Here is a 23014-nt window from a genome sequence, read left to right as displayed (position 1 = left end):
CTTTGATCATTGCTCCAAGCCATTCACATCTAAGACCTAGTACCCAGCTGAGAGCACAGGTTTCGAGACCCCACACGCACCTCTGTCCAAACATCAGCGTAGACTTGGTCTCGGCTTCGTTGAAGACTGAAGGAGAACAGCAAATGACAATCGTGGTTCTACAGTTCCCACCCAGAGAGTCCTGGAGAATCCGAGTCATCTTGCTGTCCCGGTATGGCACATGTGTTTTCTATTTAAGAAAAGAAGGCGTATTGGTTTTGACAGCCCATTCAAAGAAAAACTACAGAAGCCAGCAAGCCAAACTTAGAAACATGTGCAATAAACATCTTTGGTTGTTTGGGGTCTTTGGATCTTGCCAAAGAGTGCCCATTCTGTGACCCGTGTCATAGGAAGTTAGCATCACCATCCACACTTCCTAGTGGAGTGGATCTCCTAGCAACAGGCACCCCAGCCAGGACTCCCTCTGCTCTCTGCTCTCTGCTCTCTTGCAAAGAGGAAAACAAATGATGTCTGGGCAAAGAGAATACATAAATCCCAAAGGCGGCTTCCCATAGTACTATTTAATAGACGGCGACAGGATTACTTACTGTCCCTTCTGCTAAGGCAGAGATCACATTTCCAAGAGCAGACAAAGACTTGTTGATATTTTTAGCTTCATCAAGAACAGCTCCCTCGGCACCCGTTTTGCTGACCTACCAAGGGACAGAAAAAGCAGTGAGGATAGTCAGAGCACAAAGCAGAAACCCCAAACTCACGGAGGGGCAGTAGGCAGACCCTCCAGGAAAGCAGGGATTGAAAGTGAGTAAAAAACCGCCATGATACAGCTGTCCCTGGAGCCAGAATTGGAGGATCCCATCTCTCCTGCTGTCATTTTCCTCTCAATTGGGTTTTAGTGGAATGGCTGAAATGCCTCAAGTGGGAGAACTGCAGATACTTCCCTGGGGGACATCCATCCAGGAAAACCAGGCTCCAGAAACACTATCACCATATTGAGCTGGGTCCTGGGAGACTAAACCACAGCCTCCCAGTCAGATGGGGTCTGGCGGGGCACAGTGAAGAGAACATTTATGAGCCCCAGTTTCAGGCAAAAGACTAATGAGATGGGATGGCTGCTCTGAATCTATCCCTACTCTTCTTGTTTCTGTAGCAAGGACAGAGAGTGGGGAGCAAAGAAAGGAAAAAGGGGGTATCTAAGATGCAAAAGATGGGGGCTGGAGAGATAGCTCAGTGGTTAAGAGCACTGTCCGCTCTTCCAAAGGTCCCAAGTTCAATTCCCAGCAATCACATGGTGGCTCACAACCATCTATACTGGAATTTGATGGCCTCTTCTGGCATGCAGGCATACGTGCAGAGAGAGCACACATACATTAAATAAATCAAATCTTTTAAAAATTAAAAATAAATAAGATGCAAAAGACTTGGAGAGATATGAAAAGACAAGGATGTGTGTGTTACACTGAAAATTTGGTTTTTCTTCTATAGCCATGCACGGGGCCTCCTCTGCTGCGTTAGTACAGATAATTCACATTTACAGCATTTACTCTAGATAGAGAAGTTTAAAATGCTGCCAATTTTTTTAAGGAGGAGGAGAGAATTCAGTAAGATTTGTCCTGGCTGCCTGGGCAAAATCATGGTGAAAAGCCACTCTCTAAAAAGGAAGAAAGGAAGGAAGGAAGGAAGGAAGGAAGGAAGGAAGGAAGAGGAAAAAAAGGAAAAAGGAGAAATAACTTTAAATGGAACAAAGATGGATTCAAATGCATATGAATCCTCCCCCCACCTCACCCTCCCCCCTCACCCCCCACTATCAGAGGAGTTCTATAGTAGGACAGACACCTTCTGTCCTGGAACTGTGGAGGGCAGCCGGCTTGCAGACAGATATCATGGAGGCATGGGCCACAGAAAGCAACAGCCTATTACAGGAGTATTTAGTTGATCTCTAATTTGAGCATCTTAACTCCATGAAATATTCAAAGCAGCTGCTATCACCGTCCTTTGGCAGGCAAGGACAGTGAGCTGCAGTGATATCACTCCGCCAGCCTGAGGAGAGGATGGCCCTCTGGGGTGATGGGAACGAAGGCCCAGAGCTCTGCTCTCAAGATAGTACATTCACAGGGACTCTTCCAGGGATAAAGGAAAACAAACAACAACAACAACAGGCCAAGGAGGGACACTTGAAGTACCTCCTAAGAACCATTAGCAAGAAGGACCAACTGCCAACAGGAGGCAGCTGCCAGGTGTATTTCAGCTCTAGCTAAGTCATCCCCACATGACTCTCTCTCAGGCCTGTCCACAGCGTGGCAGTCAAGTTAGTAGGGTCGGTCTAGAGCTGAGCAATGTGCTCCCTTCGTCGTGACGAGTGACTGAGAACTCGGCCAGCTCACACACATCACACTTGAGATGCCCAGGCGGGAATATCCGATGCCTTTCCGGTGGAAACAAAGGCAAGTAAGAGGACAACTCCAAAACCATGACTTACATGGATGTTTGTGGCCATAGTTAGGATTCAGGAACTTAGCAGTATGAGGCAGTAAGTGGCAATCGCCTGAACAGCGAGGGAGACTGACTGAGCTTCAAGGCCTGCCCTGATGAGGACAACTAGCTGATGTCACTGGTGATGGCAAAAATAGGCATTGTGCATGCGTTCTGGCTCTATGACGGTGTCTAAAAAGGGCTGTGCCCTGTGGAAGAGGCTGGTAGGGGAGGAGTGGTAATTCTGGACATGGTCTTAGCCTTGCCTGGGGGCACGGAACAGAGTACAGTCCTGGAAAGAGGGTCACAACAGAGCCAAAGAAGGCTTCACAGCCCACAGGAGCCAACGTCACTCATGTGAGACCTTTGACTTCAGACCAGTGTCAGTGGAACGGGAACTCGACAGGACAGGCCAAGACACTAAGGACCACTTAATGCCATAGGTTAAGAAGACAGGCCAAGACATTAAGGATCGCTTAATACCCTAGGCTACGAAGCATAAATGAATCTGAGCCTTAGAAGGACATGCCCTTGACCCAGACACTGGTCCTTCAGACCAGAGAAGATAATGAGAACAAAGAAACTCTACAGAGCCACGCCTCACCATTTTAGACCTCTTTAAAAAAAACAAACAGGAAGTAAAAGGTACAAAAATTACAATTGTACACTTGAGCAAATAACAGGGGGGAAATTATAGACACATAAATAAAAGCCAATTACCTTCTCGCTCCCGGCCAAATCAACCAAATACAGCTTCCCGCTGAGTTTTTTTTCAGTCTCCACATTTTCTTGTTTAATGTTAATCAGGAAGATACTGTGACTCCTAGAGCTGTGCTCATTCATGTCTGGAAAGAAAAATGGTTCACTGCTCAACAGAGAACGCATGAGCACAGGTAGCAAATATCTTGGTCTTTGAAACACAACCAATAGTGTTTCGAGGCTGCAGTTCTCCGCCGTCAGAACAGCTTATCTCAGAGTGTACCTGAGGGCAGCATTTCCTCTTTAAAGAAGAAAAACAATAATAAGATAAAATCCCACTCATTCTAGAGATGGCAGATTTTAGAATGTCTTCAAGTAACAAAGGATTAACCTCACACTCTGGCTGAGCAATTTAAGCTAGGAGATGCTCAGGGTCTGCCGGAAGCCCTATGTACCATACCCTGCTCTACTCTCACGCACCAAGACGCTCACCGCTTCCTCGCCTGTGGAAACCCTCGGACTTTCTCACATGGCAGTACCTGATTTGGTTTGTCCTATTCACGCGTGCAGCCTGGGGCTTACCAGGACTGCCATAGGCTTCCGTCGAGGAAGACGGAGACGCACACCTCTATAAACACACAGAGGCCTCACAGATGAAATGTGCTTCTTTAGGTCAGGGTGTCTGGGGAAATGCTTCCTTTTCCACCAGATCCCGGGTGAGTGTCACGTTCACCCTTCACTGTCCCTCAAAAAGCATCTCTTACCACACTGTTCCTAAAAAACGCTCTGAAGGGCTCTTTTTAAAAGGTCACAAATCTAGCGGCATTGCATGTTACAAAATCAACATGTGGGAGCATTTATGTGTCTATATATTACTAACAATTCCTGGCCTGGAAACAGTAAGAAAACAGTCTATTTACAATAGCAATAGAAAGGATAAAATATGAATAAGCTTAAAGAAAATGACAGATTTTTAGACAAAAAGCTACAAACTGTTGCTTAAATGATATCAAAACAGATAAAGATGAATGGAAACATAACCATTCGTTTATTAAAAGACTAAGTAGTGTTAAAGTGTCAAAATCGGGGCTGAGGACATGGCCTGAAAAGGTAAAGCTTTGCTTATAAGCACGAGAATTGGAGTTTGGATGCCAAGAAGCCACGTAAAAGCTGGGCAGGTGTGGCGGCTCCCTGTAATCATAGTGCTGGGAGGCAGGGACAGGCGGAGGCCCGGGGCTAGCTGGCCAGCTAGTCCAGCTGGGACAGGTAAGTTCTGCGTCAGTGAGAGATGCTGTCTCAATAAAATGAAAATGTCAAGATCTAGCCAAAGAGATGTCCAACATCAACTTCAGGCCTAAATACACACACACACACACACACACACACACACACACACACACACACACAAACACACACACACACACATGTACATGGACCTGCCCACATGTGATCCTGCTTACACGTACCACACATGCATACACATAAAAAAAGATGTAAATATTAGCCAAATTAATCTATGCAATACAATGTATCAAAATCTCAATGGTATTTTCTACAGAAATAGAGAAAAAAAAATCTATCCTAAAATTTTTAAATTCTACAGAACCTCACAGCATCCTGAATAGCCAAAGCTGATCATGAAAATTGAAACAGGAGCTGGGAAGATGGCACGGCCCCCACAGCACCTGCTTCAAAGGCTTGAGCTGGGCAAGGTCTCGGGTCTCAGCTGGGGAAGATGGAGCGCTGTGGAGACACATGGTGAAGTGTTGCCCACAATGCAAATGGACTTTGAACAACAGAACACAGCTAAATATACTTTCCACACTAAAATAGAAACCGGAGCTGGTGAGATGACTCAATGGGGAAAGATACTCGCTGTCAAGCCTGACATCTGAGTGCAATTTCCAGGGCTCACATATTGGGGAGCATCGACTCCCAAAAGTTGTCCTCTAACTTCTACATGTAAATTTACACACACACATTCTCTCATTCTCTCTCTCTCTCTCTCTCTCTCTCTCTCTCTCTCTCTCTCTCTCTCTCTCTCTCACACACACACACACACACACACACATAAATAATGTGTTTTTAAAAAAAAACCCTGACAGAATGATAAGAGCACTAGTACCATGCTAGACACTCCCCTCTGAAGCTGGCAGCCACTTCTGGTACACCATGAATAATTAATTTATGACTAACAGCTTAGGAAACACAGGGAGAAGTTTTCTTGTGTGCATGCGAGTTTCAGGCAGGGCAGAGAGAAGCAGTGTTCCCTACATGGTACCCAAGCCTAGGTCAGCTCTGAAAACTGCCACGTGCATGAGTGTCATGTGACAAGCCACGGGGTAGAGAAGAGGCTAAGAATTTCCATTCTCAGTCCCAGAGCTGGCACCCCATCCACCGAGGAGCCTTGGACCAGCTCTTGGAAGAGTCTAGACCAGTGGTCAACTACTGCTTGAACCTCTTCTATACAGTAACCCCTCCCTCGCTTGGCGGCAGGTTCACCTGGGACAGCTGCCAGGCTTACAGAGTCCTGACAGGTGGTCCAGCATGCCTCGCTAGCTTCGGCAGCACATCGCATCTTCCTCAGCATCCGATCCCAGAACATCAACGCACTGCCCTGCGCTGCACACACGTCCTCCTCTCCTGATTTCTTTTTTCTCCTCATAACTAGAAAGACTCAGTTCCTTCAGCTTTGTGTGAACTTACAATTCTTTGTCCACATCGATCTGCAAAAAGATAGTGCTGGTCTCTTTAAGGAGCCCCTGCTGCTCTCACGAGTGAAGCTCCCTAACAGGTAACCGGACTGATGTGCAGAAGCACTGTTAGCTTCTGTGAGCGCGAGCAGAGACACTGCTGTTACTCCCTCTTGGCTCTTATTCTTCTTCTACAGAGGTAGAATGCCAACAGTTTTTCCTTGTGTTTGACACAAATTTGTTAGCTTAGAGTTTCTTTTTAAGCACTGCATCAGAACCCAAGGAGTCTCACCCAACACTTCGAGACCTCAGAGTGTTGCATACACTCACACTGCGCATGGGCCAGAGTCTGTCTGCTCATGGCCCACTGCTGCCTTCCCCAATGCCATGAATGCCCCATCACTCAGCCGTCCTGCGCAGAGGGCGGATATTGGTACTCCACGTGACAGCACAGACATCGCCACTTCACTTACTTGTCACAGCCACATGTCTGTTTGCTTTGCCCTCGTCTATCACATCCATGACCTCCTCGGGGCTCGACACAAACCTCTCGGTGCACCCCTGCAAGAGTCAAAAGCAGGTCAGGCTGGCCGCCACCAACGTTGAAAAGCAACAGCATTTCAAAGGAGCTAAACATTTTTTTTTCCTAGAGGTACAGATAAACGGAGAGGCCGCGATGCTGACCAACAGTGTCTCCGCCTTGCCTGGGGCTTGGATTGTACATTAAAGAGAAGCAGGAGCTAGCTCTGGGAAAACGATGTAAAACTGGAGGAAGCGCTTTTTAAGCTCATGTTCAGGCCCTAAAGCAATGCTTTCAGTAGGCAGAAATTAAAAGAAGAAAATCTATGAGAGGAGAAGAAATGAGGAAGGTACTTCCTCACCTTAAATCATTATTTACCATTTCAGCCATCAGTAGACGTGATGCTACCATAGACTCCCGCAGGGTACAAAGCATAAACCATCGCACTCAATCCCAAAACCTCTTTCGAAATGAACAATACTAAATAGTAACATTTAAATAAGGGTTTTCATAAAGAGGGCTGGATATACTAGCTCATAGCTTATACGTGAAGACCTGAATTAGATCCCCGGTGCCAAAAACTAATAAAAATAATTTCCATGCAGGAAAGCTACAGTTGAAGATGCTCAATGTTGATTTTGTAGCCACATCCATGTTACAGATAAGGCTCAGGGTTAAGTATGCCTTCGGATACTCTGTATAGCACCTCATATAATAAATATTTGGATGGTGACTACAGACAAGTAGCAGCAGCATCACCCCAGGTCTTCTCGTACCTTTACATAGGGCACTCTGTTTTTATCTTCATGGACAGCCAAGTTGGTCTTGGACACTGTAGTGACAAAAAAAATGATGGCATGCAAAGAAGAAAAGGAAGGTTAAAAAACCCTGCGTTCCAAGAAGAATAGCGATGGTTAAAAAAAGATAGGCAAGCCTCATCTTTTCACAGCTCACAAGTTTAAGCTGTGGCTGAGAAGAGCACATGGCCTGAAGGCAAACATTGCTCTAAATTTCCATCAGCAGTCCACGCAGAAGCGCCCTAGCTCATCCCAACCCGCCTGGACTTCAGTCGCAGAGCAAACACAGCCACATTCAGGTGGAACTTACCGTCCAGCAAGTCCCTTATTTTGTCCAGGTAGATCTCAAAATAGGAAACCTAGTTAAAGACAAATTGAAATTGGAATAGAAGTGTCATATCACATTTCAAAAACATCACTATTAAACTGATGACAACTCTTGCTGTGGCTGAAAAGAGGAGACACCAAATAAAAGGTCAGAGTCGTGAACATAGAGTTTAGCCAACCCTCACATGTTGGTCCTACTTGGTCACTGTGATCTGTGCATCTGTCAAGCATGGACCACTCTCTAGCTCCGCACTTTTGGATCCTCTGGTCTCCACTCAGGTGTTCTTTATGTCAGGTGCTAGACGGCCTCTTAGAAGAGGATGCAAGTTCTGCCCCAGCCTAATACAAAGCGAATGTCTATGTGTGGTAACAGCGGCCAGAGAAAGCATCCTAAACAGGTGATGTTCAAATGCCTTGTCAGATCCATGGGAACACAGCTTACATGTTAACATGAAGGAAAGGCTAAGGATGCTTGGAACTACAGGAGCTCAGAAAGATTCCTTGGAGAGCACTGATGAAGGTACCATGCTTGGAGTCTGTGAAGGCTTAAACAATGTGGTTTAATATAGACAACTGGCCAGCTGTGGTGGCTTGTTCCTATAATCCCAGACCAGAAGGCTGAGTAAGAAGATTGCCAATGAATCTAAGGCCAACCAGGGATACACAGTGATACTCTTTCTCAAAAACCAGAGCCAAACAAAAGATGGTTTGACTGTGGAAGGAAAAGGATAGCTTCAAAAAATTATTCTCAAGCTTTAGTCCAACCCCACTTTTATCAGTATCAGCTACAGAACCACAGAGCCCTGAAAACGACTCCAACTCTACTGGACCAGAGTCTCGGACACCGGAACCCAGAAGTGGGTATCCAAATTCCCAGGTGAGTCATCTGATAGCTGAAGTAATGAGATGCTTAAACTAAGAATGAGTTCCGAGGAATTTAATGTACACATAGCCTCAATTTCCTGATCTGGCAAATGAAGCCATTAGACTTTAAGAAGTGAAAAAGCACACCGTTTACATCCAACTCTCTCCTCCCAGATAAACTTTCCCTCATAGTCATTAGTATCTTTGAAATACAGCTAAGAGAGTGGACAAAAAGAAAACTATAGTCCTGGTGTACATGGTAACATTAAACAACAGGCCACATATATGACAGCAGTCCCGTAAGATCATTTTGCCTAGTGAGATTATTGCATAAGTTATCCACGATGCTTACAGAATTACAAATCTGTCTTACAACAAACTTCTCAGGATATGTCCCATCATTAGGCCAGCCATAAGTGTGGCTGTACACGTACAAAACTGGGCTGTGTCTGCCCAGGTGAGAAACTTCAGGACTGGACCAACCCTGCCTCTGATTTGGGGACCATGAAGACACCTCTGCCCTGGCACTGATCTCTATTTCAGCTCAGCCCTGGCTTGTTAGCTTTTGGGTGCTGCCTTCTGGAACCACCCACCTTCCCAGTTCCAGGCAGCTTTGCGATCCCTGTTTTGAAATCTACAGGCAGTAGCTGGGCATCCTGGCACCTGCTCCTGGGCACCTGCACCTCTAACAACACCTGTCTACTCACCCGGCAAACTCCTCATTCCATCCCTCTGGACACCTACCTGACATTCAGAAGTCTCTCCTCCCACGTCTTTGTTTTTGTTAGTTTGTTCTGAGTGTCTAGTGTTTCCTCTGGGGCTTGAAGCCAGGGCCTCATGTACGCAAACCACTGAGCTATACTGCCAGCCCTTAACGTTTCTCTGTAATCTTGTAAGTTGCCGCACTCCCCTCTGTCCAGTTCCCAAAGCCTAATTTTGGTCATGTCTAACTAGGCTCTCCCAGTAGCCAGCCTCACTCTGGTGCCAATCTATTCGAATTCATGATTGTCTGACTGCCATTAAGCTCTTCCACTACCTCTGAGATTTTTTAAAAAATGTTTTTTATACATGCGTACAATACATTTTGATCATATTCACCTCTCAACTTTGGAGATCCTAAACATGTGATTTTATGTCCACAAATAACATCTAAAAAGTAGTCATGAGCCACGCACTGCCAAGCGTAGCAATTAAATTCCTGTTCCTGTTTAATACAAGTTAAACACAGAATTCTGATTTGCTAATTTCGGTTTCTGTGAGGTGTCAAAATTCATGGTGCTATTTCAAATGTTTTGTGAGACCAGGCAGAAGGAAAAAAAACAATAGGCACTGTTAGGCAGAAAACAACAGCATGATCAGAAATAACGTTCAAAACCTGTGTGGGATGCATTAAGGAGTAGATTTTCAATATCGCCTGAATCGGGCCTCTTTCAGATTAGCCTGTCTGTCAGCATGTAAGTTCAGAATGCAGAGTTCACACAGCTCACTTGCCCGCTTACAATTCTTAGTAATAGAAAGGCGAGTTCAACAATGAAATGCACCATGGGAGCCTGTGCTGTAGGATTTAACTCTAGAGCCTGAGGGAATATTTTCCCCTCCCCCCCCCAAACCATCTCACGCCAGCGCCATTCTTAATCATAATAAGATTCTGACACAAGACACTATTTCCAGGGCAGTAATTGGTTTAACATCTTACTCAGGATTATCGCTTAAGACCGCTACAGTGGTTTAAAGTGTGTCAGGGTAAACAGCCTTAAAGAAGCACTAAGCTTCTAAATCTTGATCCCATCAAAGCAACAAGCTCTGTACTCTGTACGGAAGCCTGGCCAGGTTGGGAGAAACAGGCTTTCAGTGATGAAGAGACACGTGGTGTGCACAATGTAACTCGTCACTGGGCAAACAGCAATGTCGTTTTAAAGTGTAAATTTAGGAACAGTTTGTTATAGAAATAAATCAGGGGAGAGGGATAGCGTTTATGATTGCTGCATTTATTTATTTTGTGTGGCTGTGAGGCCTGGCACACAGGCGGAGAACAACTTGTGAGAGTCAGTTCTCTTCTTTTTTTTTTTTTTTTTTTTTGGTTTTTCAAGACAGGGTTTCTCTGTGTAGCCTTGGCTGTCCTGGACTCACTTTGTAGACCAGGTTGGCCTCGAACTCACAGCGATCCGCCTGCCTCTGCCTCCCGAGTGCTGGGATTAAAGGCGTGCGCCACCACCACCCGGCCTGTCAGTTCTCTTCTTTCACGTGTGGTGCTCAGGGATTAAGCTTGGCTTGTCAGGCTTGGCAGCAAATGCCTTTACCCACTGAGCCATCTCACCAGCCCAGAAAGAAGCCTAATGCACTGAAAAAGGTATCAAGTAGCAGCTGGTGCTGGAGTCTGTTTGTAGCTTGGACTGTCCATCTGTGTCTGGACTTCAGCTCCCTCATTACTAGCCCACAGGGTCGTGTGCACTAAGGGGCAGGCCTTCAGGACAGTCTCCCCACTCACCTACTCAGCCTTCTTAGAACAGTCTCTCTGCCACCTGCTGTGACCCCGCTAGTCACAGAGATGGAGAAGCAGACACTGTGTGCATCTGGGAACACCGAAGCAGGGCAGGGATTGTCCTAGGCTGGCCAGTCATCCCCTTCCCAGGAGAAGGCAGGATTGGGGGGGCGCTGCTGTGCTGCCCAAGACCCTCACCACCAAAACAGAGAGAGTAGTCCAGAATCAAAGAGGCAAGTAAAAGTGGGGGAGAGTGGGGATACAAGGTATAGTTTGTTGGGGAGGGTGGAAATATTAAGGACGATGACTATACAATTTGGAGAATATACTAAACTCTGCAAAATTATGGTTTTCACAGGTGAATTTTATGTCATATGAATTCTCTCTCTGTCTCTCTCTCTGTCTCTCTCTTCCCCTCCCTCTCTCTCCCCCTCTCTCTCTGTCTGTCTGTCTGTCTATCTCTATCTCTGTCTCTCTGTCTCTCTGTCTCTCTCTCTCTCTCTCTCTCTCTCTCTCTCTCTCTCTCTCTCTCTCTCTCTCTCTCTCTCTCTCTCTCTCAAAACAAAGGAAACACCAGGGCAGGAGTTCCTTGACCTCCACAGCCTGTCCCACGTTGGCCAGTCACTACCTTATGACGCACCTCTCTGGAATTTACAAAGAAGTTCAAATTTTATGATTCAATAGAAACAATAATAAAGTAGAGGTTTCCCTTTCAATTCGAATTTAAGCAAGATTAGTGTCTCCGGGTTAAAATAAAATAATAACAGAGAGGAAGAGAGAAAAGGCCGGAGCACTCCCTTCCACGCCTTCTCAGAGGAGGACGAAGGTGTCATGACCCAGGGGAGGGGTGTGCATTCCCTTTGAGAGCCACCTTCTTCAAGACAGCTTTTGAACTTGAAATGAGTTTAGCACTGGTCAAAAAAAGTCACGTCCAAGTTTATTTGGCCACATAATACTTTTCTCCCTCAGCTTCCCTATTGGTAGGACAAGGGATTGTGTCCCGTGGAACTCACATTGGGGACTGCTGTCCTAACCCACACACAGACATATTCCTCAACTATCTTCAGAAATGCTTAGGGAGAAGAGGGGAATCCAGGAGGAAGCTGACTCCACCCTGGGGCTTGTACTTCCTTTAGATTCCCGTTTCAAGCAAACCACTCCAAAAGCTTGGCACCGACCTAAATCATTAAGTGTGGGGTCTGCTGCCCACAGAATGACACTTGAATTAAAAGAAACCCTCTTGTATATCTGTATAATAGGAGGAAGACTTAAAAGTATGACTTGGGGCCCAGTGTCCTGTCTTGTTCTTAGTCAGAAGCACTTACCTTGATATGAAACTCCAGGTTCTCATCCATGGAATAGATGTGATCAAAAATATCATGTGCAATCCTTGGTATAATACCCATAAGCTGAGGGTCATGCAGCTTCCCCTGTGAGTGAAAAATACAAACACAGACAGTCAATAGAGTGTTGGGGAGGAACAGGAGCCTTCCATTTTCAAATAATGTCATTTGATCTGTAAAATCCAAGTTGACTTTGTGAGTCATATTTTGCTTGGGTCCTGTACTACAAACAGAAGTTTCTAGAATGACTGGTGGGGAAGGTTAGAAATAGACACTGGTCCTGGCTCAACCCAGGGCTTCTGAAGCCATGGCCACAGAATTTTCTTTTAATTCCAGACAAATGAATAGTCAAGTCCTCTTCCATATGTTAGACAACCTGCCTGCCACAAACACAGCCTGTAGGTCTACAATGACGGTCCCCCTGAACAAGTTATAGACTTCTGGGAAGTCATAAACCTCCTCAGTCCATGGAGATGCCCAACAACCTTTACAAATTCGACCCAGACACCTGGTCCACATCTGCCCAGTGCCTTGAAAGCCAACTTTGTTTTCCTCCATTAATCCCCTTTTCCCTTCAGGTCTTCATCACACAGTGTCCTCCTAAAACTAATTTCCAAGTCAACATTTGAGTTTTCAAGAGCAAAAGCCCACATGCACAGAGGTGTGAAGACGTGCTACCAAGCACTTGGTGCCACGATTTCTTGATATGTCTGCCTCCTGACTTCCTACTCTATTACAGGCACTAGGAACACAGAATTTAGATATGCCTGGCTACTCTCATACCCTGCTATTCCAGCATGCTGGCCTATCGAGAACAAGAAATCAGATGGTGTCTTTACACTGCGTTGTAGATACACTAAAAATAGGGTTGACCTTACACTCGGGAGACTTAGCAAAGTACTTTCTGCATAAAATTAGTACAGAGCTTGAGTTCAACAGAGTACAAAAGGTGTTCACTGGCACAGGAAAGAGGACTCACTACATGTTAGCACTGTAACCCTCAGCTCCCTACAGGCCCTCACTAAGCTGGGGTGGGGCTGCCTTGACCTAAGAATAAGACAACACTCTCCTCTAGGCTGCTACCTCATGTTATGTTAGGAAACCAGCACCAAGTAACTGAGATTCAGAGCTTCAGATCTTGATCACACGTAAATCACATAGGCCATCTCAAATGGAACAAGACAGACCATGGCCATGTACTCTACCCCAGAGACTATTGGCAGGAAAGAGCCCTGTGATAAAAAGACAGTATTTCTCCCAGTTAACTTTCGCTGCCCCATTCCACTAATGAAAAGTCTTTTCTACCCAACCCTGCAGGGCTCTGGAATGATCCATGATAACACTTTAGCTTCTTTACAGTGGTCCGCATCCAGAAAAGAATAACTGGTAATCTGAAAGTCATGTATAATTGACTCAAATATGTTTTCCTAGATGGGTCTCTTCCAACAGATCATCTTTTATGGATTCCTGACTTAAAATTAGCCTTTCAAAATAACCTAGGGCAGGGAGTATGATACAGGGTGGTTGAGATCTAGGCTGGGCAGAGGCTGCGGGCCACAGGAGTGAGCTGGCAGCAGCCAAAACAGAAACTAAGAAGAGGCATGCCCTGTCAGAGATTGCCAAAGTACAGTGTCACTCAGGAAGAAAAGAGGCACAGCGCGGAGAGGAGAGCTGCTGTCTATTGCTCCTCCAAGGGAGCAAATAGGACAAACGCTTTACAGCTGTGCTCTGTATGACTCTGCAGAAACTTTTCCAGCTGAGCACAGCCTTCCAGAAGCAGGTACAGAAGGAGAAACAAGACGTGCTCCACTGGCCATTCAACAGGCCTCTCTCTGTTCTCTGCCAGTGGCCTCCTTGACTTCCACAAATTCCTCAAATACCGTAGATGGCAAAGCAAGAAGCCGGCAGCGTGTGAGCACCATTCAGTCTTCATTTTGTTCAGGATCATTAGGCAGATTTGTAAGGTGGCTTGAAAGGCTACACTATTCCTATAGCCTTCAGATTTCCCTCTAAATAGAAAAAAAAAAAAAGCACAAGGTATCTCCAGCCATCTCAACATCCTGAAGAGGACCACTAAGTGCCTGGACCAAAGAACATCCCTTCCAAGCATCGCATCACACCAGAGCAATGAGACAAATTCCGACCTCAACCTGTCTACAGCCAGCAGCCTAACATCCTCTCTATCAACCTGCATATTCTGGTAAGTCCACCTAGCATCATGATGCCTATCATCCTTGGGACCAATACTGCCCCACTGAGTCCTAGTTTACCTAAAAAACTCCTTTAGCTGCAGCATCCTGAGAAGCTAATCTTTCCAGTTTTATGGAGGATTATGTGTTGTTCTCTTTAACAGAAGATAAAGGAAATCTGGCTGGATGCCCGACCCAAAATTGGGGGATTAAGAAAGAAGGCTTTAAAATATGACAGTCTGCTCACTCGGAATCTAACATCCCCTGTGAATGCCTTTGAAAAATCATCATGTGTGATTCTGAATGTATAAAATCCTCCTTTTAGGAAACACAACCCCTGCAGAACATTTCTTATTTAATTGCGTTCCAGGGTCCTAAATATCTGTTTGCTACAGTGTATAGCTTTAGCTTTCAGCAACCCACTTCCTCTGACTTCCGCTTAGCAGAGCTCTACCTCCCTGCAGCTCACCAGTGCCCACAGAGGAGCGGGGTCCAGCATGGGGCTGGGTGACACTGACAAGACTGAGCCAACTCCTTCCTGCTGCAGGCAAAAGTCACAACAAAGAGAAGTAACCCATGACAACTGACAAGCATAGGTGACAGAATCTGGGGAACCCAGATGAGACCAGTGTGGAATCCAGCTCCTCTTAGGTCCCTCCGGAGTGTGCTCAAGGACAGGCGAGTTGAATTTACACCAAATGCACCAAAGGCTAAGGAGCCTCTAATTTTACAGTGTCACCACAGCAGCACAGAACTGGCACCCACCCTCCCCGTCACTTACACCCACCCACTCTCCTACAAAGCCTTCCTCTATGTGGCAGTCTCTCTCAATGTCTACAATCTTTAAGTTTCTGACATCTAGCAAATACTCCACTCGATGATAAATTAATTTCTCAGTGATAAGTTTCTCGATGGTAAATTAATCCCAAAGCTCAGAACTCACTCTTCTAAGCATCCCCTAATAGTTTGAGGATTTAAAATAGTAAAGAGTCTTTCTTTCATGTCATGTGCACCTTATCAATTTTCTAAAACGTAAAAGTGGATGGGTTCCCTCTTGAGATCTCAAATGAACCTGCTCTCTCCCCTTCCCCTCTTCGTCCACTCCGTCAGTCCTCCCATCCTCCATCTTCAGAAAAAGTGAGACTGGGAAAATATACAACTGCAATTTTGTTCGTGCCTGTAAGATCAAGGGCCCTTAAGGGAGAGAAAGATGAGGGCCCAAAGTAGGGCATGGAGACACCAAGGCCAGGTCTTCTGGAATGTACTGCTTGGGGTATGAGGTGTGGAGACCCCTGGCTAATGTAGCGCACGTGCTGGGCAACAGCCCTGATGGAGACAAGGCGGCCAATGGGACTCGTGTTTCTCTAACCTACACGGTCTCCAAACCACCTTGTCTTCTGCAAAATGGGCAAATGAAAGCCAACAGCACAGAAATGAAATTCCCCCCAGCATCCCACCCCACACTCAAATCAGGGCATGGAACATCAGAGCTCTAAAGATTTTAGCCCCATGCCTTTGAAATAGCCTCTTCAATAGGAATGATTCATGAGCTAAACCTAGTCTGCGGCAGCCGGCTCGGTGCTGTTCCCAGGAGGGATTCATAAATGAAAACCCTTAGCTTGAAGGATTAAGGATTCTTCCTCCCCTGCTGCTGCTGAGCTGAGCTCTCCAGACCTGCTCTGTGGTACTGTTTCGTATAACAAGCGTCCCCTCTTCTCCTCACCTGTCAGGCAGGCAGCCTTTAGAGCAGTGGGTTCTCACCCTTCCTAACGCCTCGACCCTTTAACGCAGCTCCTCATGTTGCGGTGACGCCCCCCCCCAACCAACCATAAGATTGTCTTCGTTGCTGCTTCATAGCTATAATTTTGCTACTGTTATGAATCATAATGTAAATATGTGATATGCAGGATATCTGATATGCGACCCCAAAGGAGGTCTTGACCCACAGGTTGAGAACCACCACTTTAGACAAATTATCCAATATGAGAGGTCTTCAGAAGTTCCTGGTTAAAAAACAGTAAAGGAGGCAATAAAGAGTTCCTGTTCGGAAGACAGACTGAGGCCACCAGGCTCCTCAGTCAAAGCACGATGGGGCCGTCCCTGACAGTGCTTACACAGGTCTGGGTGTGCCTCACCAGTTCACATGAGAAGGGGCACATAGGTTCCTAGTCACTCTGGTTGTGAGCGAAGTGCACTGGGGGCTACAGGAGAAGCTAGCCCCCCTCACACATGTGGGAGCAAACACTTTATGGGGCCTCTCTCAATGACAGCTACTATTAATAGCTGTTAACAGAAAGATGGACTTGGGCATAGAGCAAAGTTCAGGGGCAAAGTGTTTGCTTAGGGAGCCTAAGTCTCTGGGGTCAAGCCAAGCAATAAAAATAGGGAAAAGAAAAAAGTCACAAAGATAAAGAAGACAATGAAAGTCTCTGCTCTAGAAAACTGCAGTTTCTGCTATCCTCAAATTCACCCAGTGCTGCAAAAGCTTCAGTGTTTAATCTAAGATGAAAAAAAACCAGAATCATGGGAAAAAATAGAATTGTGTGAACTCATCCCATTTTTAAAACTGCCAGCAGTTAAATCCGTGTGTGTGTGTGTGTGTGTGTGTGTGTGTGTGTGTGTGTGTGTGTGTAGAGAGAGAGACATTATGCCAGTCAAAAGTGTATCTGTAGGTTCAATTTGGTTTAAAACCCAACCTCTTTAAGTGTCTGATCTACAGGGTTTTGCTTTGTTTTGTTTTGTTTTTAATTTATTCTAAGGAGCCTGGCTTCCTTGGAGGCTCTCCACAGCAAATGACTTTTGCAACAGGTCCTGTTAGTTAGGGTGAACAAACTGCAGTCCGTAAGGAGCCACACCACTGATTACCTACTGATGACAGTGGTGGCAGTAGCAGCAGGATGTGTGAGTGTGTGTGTGTGTGTGTGTGTGTGTGTGTGTGTGTGTCTGTGTGTGTCTGTGTGCATGTATGTGTGTGTGTCTATGAGTGTCTCTGTGTGTCTGTTTGTCTCTGTGTGTGTCTGTGAGTGTCTGTGTGTGTGTGTCTGTGTCTGTGTGTGTGTCTGTGTCTGTGTGTGTGTGCATGTGTGCATGCTGCCTGTGCATGTGTGTGTGCGCGCACACGCGTTATGCTAGAGATATAATCCAGGGCCTCCTGCAAGCTAAGCAAGCTCTTTGCCACTAAGCTATACCCCCATATCTGACTATTTTTGAAAAAAATGTACTGTTTCAATTGGACAGAGGGATCAAAGGTTTTTTTAAAACTCAGTTCTTGAGGCTTTATTGCTGCTATTTTAAAAATCTCCAAGGACAGAACAGTTTGGGTAAACCTAACCATCACTGCTGTTACATGCATCTCAAACTTTGCTGAAAGCACTTCAGACACAGACAGTACAAACTTACCTCCATGGTATGGGTTTTTCCTGATGAAGTCTGCCCATATGCAAAAATTGTTCCATTATAGCCCTCAAGGACATCTGCAAGGATGAAATAGATTAAAATTAAGTCATGACTTTGAGCTTACACTGGTATTGGTTGTATGAGTGAAAGTTACAGTTTCCAAACGGCCCAATTCATTCTTCTTACACAAATGAAGTGTGCCAACTGCATGTGCTTTTTAAGTATGATTGTGAAATAAGAACAGAAATGAGCGCCTGCTGTCCCTCAACAATAAAGGGACTCCCGTTTCCCCAGCCCGCATGACTGAACGGGAAGAGCCATTTTTAGCTACTTGAAGCTTTCATCTCTATGTTGTCTCTCAAGACGACTGGGGCGGGAAAGCAGGTCTCATCACCTTCAATCTGGATCCTTCAGGACATTTCCCATGAAGGCCTCACCAGAGTCCCATCATCGGAACAGACTAGAACTAGGGGAGGGAAAGGCAGCACGCTGCAGACCGAGGTCCACAGACAACCCAGTCGCCCTGGAAATCAGCAGGGCCTGACTTAAATTTAATGCCTCTGGTTTTTCACCGCCTTGCTTGCTAGCAAGATGGCCTGGGCCCATCTGCATCAGGAATGTCTCGTAATTACATAATAAGCACACTGTGAAAGCCCACAAGAACGGCAGGCTGGCTTCCGTTTCACACAGGGGTGCGGGGAGGCATGCAGGTGGGGGCTGCTTCATGTTGCAGAGCGGGAGACCGTTGGTGGGGATTCCTTCAAAGCAGCAGAAGTGATTAAAACATATTCCCTCCTGCCTTCCACTCGGCTATACAACCATCACAGAAAGGGAAACAATGCATAATTAATATCCTTGACCCGCCATTCTGCACCAAGGCAGGAATTCTTAATGCAGTTGGCGGCCAGGGCAAGGAGAGGTGCCCTGTACAGGGATGCTATTTGGAGCCATGTGAGAAAGTCAACTCTACCTATTTCAGATTCGGATGGCCCCCCTCTCTGAATCTTATTATGCTGGCTTGTTGTTGTTGTTGTTGCTGTTGTTTGTTTTGTTCGGTAGGTTTTCAAAAGAGAGGGGAGGGGGGCAATGAGAATACATATTTAACTAATCTGAGATCGTAGGAGTATGACTCGGGATCAGAGAAGAAAGGAATTTCTTTCAGGGAGCTAAAAAGAGAAAACAAGAAATAAGTAAGATTAAAAGAAAAAAAAAAAAGTCCTAACAGCTCTTAGGAGCTTGTATCAAGCTGCCTGTGGGGAATTCTCGCATATATCGGTCTTCAAGAAATGGGTTTCCGGAAGTGGTTTCCCAGGTAACAGCAGAAAGAAAAGGAAAAAAAAAAAAACAGTGTAAGTCAGTGCCAGGGTTCGAGGTTTAGGCTTCAGTTCCATGAAAATGTCAACTCTCAGAGAAAAGTTCCTCTGGGGCTGGTGACGGAGCCAGGATGGTGTCTCTCCACACTACCACAAACATGTACTTTGAGGAACCCAAAGAAAGAGGCTCCATCCTTCAGTCGTGCTTTTGAAGTTCAGTACTCACGACACAAACAATTGCAGGCAACTAAAAGGAAAAGCAACATCGCAACAGAAGTGTTTAGTTATTAGACACTAAAACATCTCTGCTCAGCCGGATATGGCGCACGCCTCTGATCTCGGCACTTGGGGAGGCAGAGGTGGTCAGATCTCTGAATTCGAGGCCAGCCTGGACTACAAATGGAGTCTGGGATAGCCAAGGCTACAGAGAGAAACCCTGTCTCAGAAAAAAAGAATCTGTTCTCAAACTGAAGAGCCTGTCTTACTTCACACTCAGATGTATGTAGCATCCATTGGCTCCTGACTTTTTTTCTCAAGTGTGGCAACCTGCTCTCTGCAGTAGTGCCATGCAGTGTCTGAGGTGGTTCTGTACAACCCATGACACCATCAAGGAAACTGACTCCAGGGCCTCAATCTAGCCCACACTACTTCCTCTGGCAGAGAGAAGGGGGCTGGCATCTCTACGAGGCCTCTGGGCCACTCTCACCAAGCACAATACATAGTTTTACCAACTAGGTGCTTTCTATTCCCCGTTCTCCTGTGTTTATGCACTGGGCCACAGCATCAAGTCTTGGGTGGGTTGGTAGAGTATTTCTCTAGTGGACACAGGCACTGGCTTCAGCATTCAGCGCCCCGAGATTGAGGAGTGATGGTACAAACCTATAGTCCAATTTTGATGAAATGGAAGCAGAGGATCAGAGCGTAATCCTTAGCACCATGAGAGTTTGAGGATAGCCTGAGCTAAATGAGAGCCCATTAAAAAGAAAAAAGAAAAAGAGCATGCCTGAGTGACATTGGTTCATTTTTGGCTGAGGTCCTGAGAGGCATGAAGGACTGTACTCAGAGAAAGCCCTTTCTCTTTATTATGTCAACACTGAGCATAATTTCCTTTTTTTTTTTTTAAGAGAGAACACATAAAACCCACTGAAGCAAACTCTGATTGGTCTTTAAAGTACCTAGAATCATCTTACAATTAATTCATACATTTTTTGAAAACATCCTGGGTCAAAACTGAAGGCAGCTGATGTTGCCCTCTCTCGACTCAATTCCGAACTAAAAGATGATTTTAAAGATGAGATCCTTTCAACTCAGGGCTGTCTGCTTTTCTCGGGTTTGAGGGGTGTGTCTGCTTAGTCAATCTATGTTTTATGTTGGGTGGAGGGCACAGGCAAGAGAAAGCCATGGGTGAATAGTACAGTTCTGGGGCTGGAAGGGGAGCCAGCACAGAATCTGCTGAGAGAAGATTCGCGCACTGGCTTACGCTGGGCCCACATACCGCCTTCCTGGGCCTGACTGTGGCTCCTAACTAAAAGGCCCAGAAGCAGACGCTCTCGTCACAGCGGATGGCTGACAGTTCCTGGGCTGAGAAGCGCACTCGCTTTAGTCTCTGTTGAGTAGAGTAACTGTTTCCACATGCTAGCCGTGGTCTTCCAGACAGAACATTTCCTTGTGATGGTGTCTGGCATGGTGTGATCTCAACTCACCCCTCACAGACCAGTGTGTGTGTCCAGCCAGCAGCCAGGCAAACCCAGAAGCTTCTGATGTAGGTGACAAGTGGCATCTTACCTCCCAAAGAGGAGGGGAGAGGACAGGGACTTGGAAACACTGGCCAGCTCCAGCTCCAGACTGCAGAAGCTTAAGCAAGCATCCTAGGGTCTGCTCACATCTGAGCACAGGTGTGGTGGGAGCAAGATGGCCCTTTGCTAAGAACGAACTTGGGGACAACTCATCCCACCTACACATTCCTAGGAAGCTGCCCAGCCCACTAAGCTTTTCCAGGTAAAATGATGGCATTTCGGGGGGCACTAGGGTTTCTAACAACAGAGAAAGAAGGATGCTCAGTTTGGGATCCTAAGTCTCCTGTCAGCAAACCAAACAATTCAAGCCAGCCATGACTGTGGAATGACGACCCAAGCTGCACCAACGGCCACAAAAAGACGCTTTCTTTGCAGTAAATGGCTAGCAGTTCCTGGACCGAGAAACACATTTGCTTTAGTCTCTGCTGAGCAAAAGGGCTGTTTCCGCACTCTGGCCAGACGCCGTCTGCAGGACACCACATCCAAGCAAAAGGAACACTGCATTTCAGAATGGAAGCCCACCCCACAACTGAGCAGCACGAGGCCCTGGGACCACAGCGGCTGTCCTTTCTCCTCTCCTCTCCTCATTCCAGCCCTGACCTTGTGGCCTGTTAGCTAATAGTCCATGTGGCCTGACTGAAAAAGAACAACTGATAAAATAATTACCTGGTGACTGTGTGTGTTGAAATGATCATTGTGGACCCATCAGAAAGGAAAATCAAGGTAATTCAGAACACAGTCAGAGAGCACAGGTCTCAAGCCCCAGACCCACCATTCTTCTAGATTTGGCCAAAGCATCAGATGTTTCTCTGAGCCTCAGATTCCCCTTTAATATGGTGGGAATAGTAATCTTTTCACACCTCGTAAACTGAAGCTTCAAGATGCAACATCTAAGGTGCTTAAGAGCAGACGTAATATAGAGCATACAGAATAATGAAATAGATCTGAGTATATACCTTCCTAGGCTCAAAGCTTTTTCACTCTGCCCACACTGCCTACAGGATAAAGTCCAGCACATCCACCAGAGGATCCAGACTGCCCTTGGCAACCTTATTTCCCACGATATACTTGACACCTTACACCACTCCCTCTGAACTACCCAAGCATGCCACACCATGTGTATCCTGATGCCACTGCAGTTCACACTGCTACTACAGCTCCACTATTATCTATAGTCCCCATGGCCTAACATTTCCAAGAAGTTTTCCTTAATTCTCCACTCCCTCCCCTCATCACCACAAAGTGGCACTCCGCTGTGCTGTCCTGGCATTGTACCCACACCATCTTAACCTAACATTGGTGTGTATGGTAATGGTATATGCACCTGCCTCTTCTATAGTGAGAGCTCCTAACAGACAGTCTTACGTGTTTTGGTGACTGCAGTCCCTGGCAGTGCTTATCACATAGCAAGCACTTAATATTACCTATATAAATAAATAACTGTAGCTTAAAGAAATCAAAACTGGGAAAATAAAAGATCACCTTCTCTAGCATTCGGACAGTCCACATGCAATTGCTTTGGAAGGGGAAGGCCCAGCGCAGCTTCTGCTGGCTGGGATATGGTTCCCAGGGCCTCAATAATAACATCCTGTAACCATGGTGTTTGATGCTTAGGCATCCACACGAGCCTATTTACTGTGATTATGGTCACACGCCTTATAACCTCTTCCCACAGAAATGGAGATACCTACATGTTCTTTCAGCCAACATCTTGAAAAACACAACGAAGATGGGAGTGTGGGACATGTCAGGACTCCGCAATCACAAATAGATCCCTGGGCTCCTTACGGGTCTAAGTAGACTAGGAAGCAGTGCTCACGAGCCCGTGACAGCATCATGAGTCAGGAGACTATGATGGTCTTCAGATTCGCTTGATTCACATCTCAGTTTCTAGAGGGAAAAGGGCTCCCTGGACCGTGTCCCAATCCTAACTTGGGCAGGGCACTTAAGACAAGAGAGCAGCCAGCTATGCTCCTTTGTGTACTCTGAGAAGGTCTTGCTTATATATGTATGCTTTACCTTGATGATGCAGAAAGGAAAGACATTTCCTCTCACAGTGGATTTGGGGGTTACTTTTAAAAATTCAGCCAGATATCTGTAGAGTCCATGAAAGTTGAAAGGGAAAG

At 46.0% G+C, this 23014-nt stretch overlaps 1 protein-coding gene and 1 long non-coding RNA gene across 2 annotated transcripts in view; one reads left to right on the top strand and one right to left on the bottom strand.

Moving 5' to 3' along the window:
- KIF5C (kinesin family member 5C) overlaps nucleotides 1-23014 on the bottom strand; it is a 147727-nt gene that overhangs the window by 73223 nt on the left and 51490 nt on the right. Inside the window, exons 3-10 of the mRNA XM_084800002.1 lie at nucleotides 17783-17856; nucleotides 12177-12281; nucleotides 7489-7537; nucleotides 7158-7213; nucleotides 6335-6422; nucleotides 3190-3314; nucleotides 588-692; nucleotides 81-229 (exon numbers count right to left, since the gene is read on the bottom strand). Of these exons, the coding sequence (XP_084656128.1) occupies nucleotides 81-229; nucleotides 588-692; nucleotides 3190-3314; nucleotides 6335-6422; nucleotides 7158-7213; nucleotides 7489-7537; nucleotides 12177-12281; nucleotides 17783-17856 (751 nt within the window). The remainder of the gene's footprint in view (nucleotides 1-80; nucleotides 230-587; nucleotides 693-3189; nucleotides 3315-6334; nucleotides 6423-7157; nucleotides 7214-7488; nucleotides 7538-12176; nucleotides 12282-17782; nucleotides 17857-23014) is intronic.
- Nucleotides 8281-23014, top strand: part of LOC311607880 — a 426536-nt gene continuing 411802 nt past the window's right edge. The window contains exon 1 of the long non-coding RNA XR_014782779.1: nucleotides 8281-10572. This is a non-coding gene — a long non-coding RNA (uncharacterized lncRNA). The remainder of the gene's footprint in view (nucleotides 10573-23014) is intronic.

Source organism: Acomys minous, assembly GCF_964271855.1.
Source record: "Acomys minous genome assembly, chromosome: 10".
Lineage (NCBI taxonomy): Eukaryota > Metazoa > Chordata > Mammalia > Rodentia > Muridae > Acomys > Acomys minous.
The sequence above is the reverse complement of the archived record's forward strand: the minus strand, read 5'-3'. Positions and strand labels throughout refer to the sequence as shown.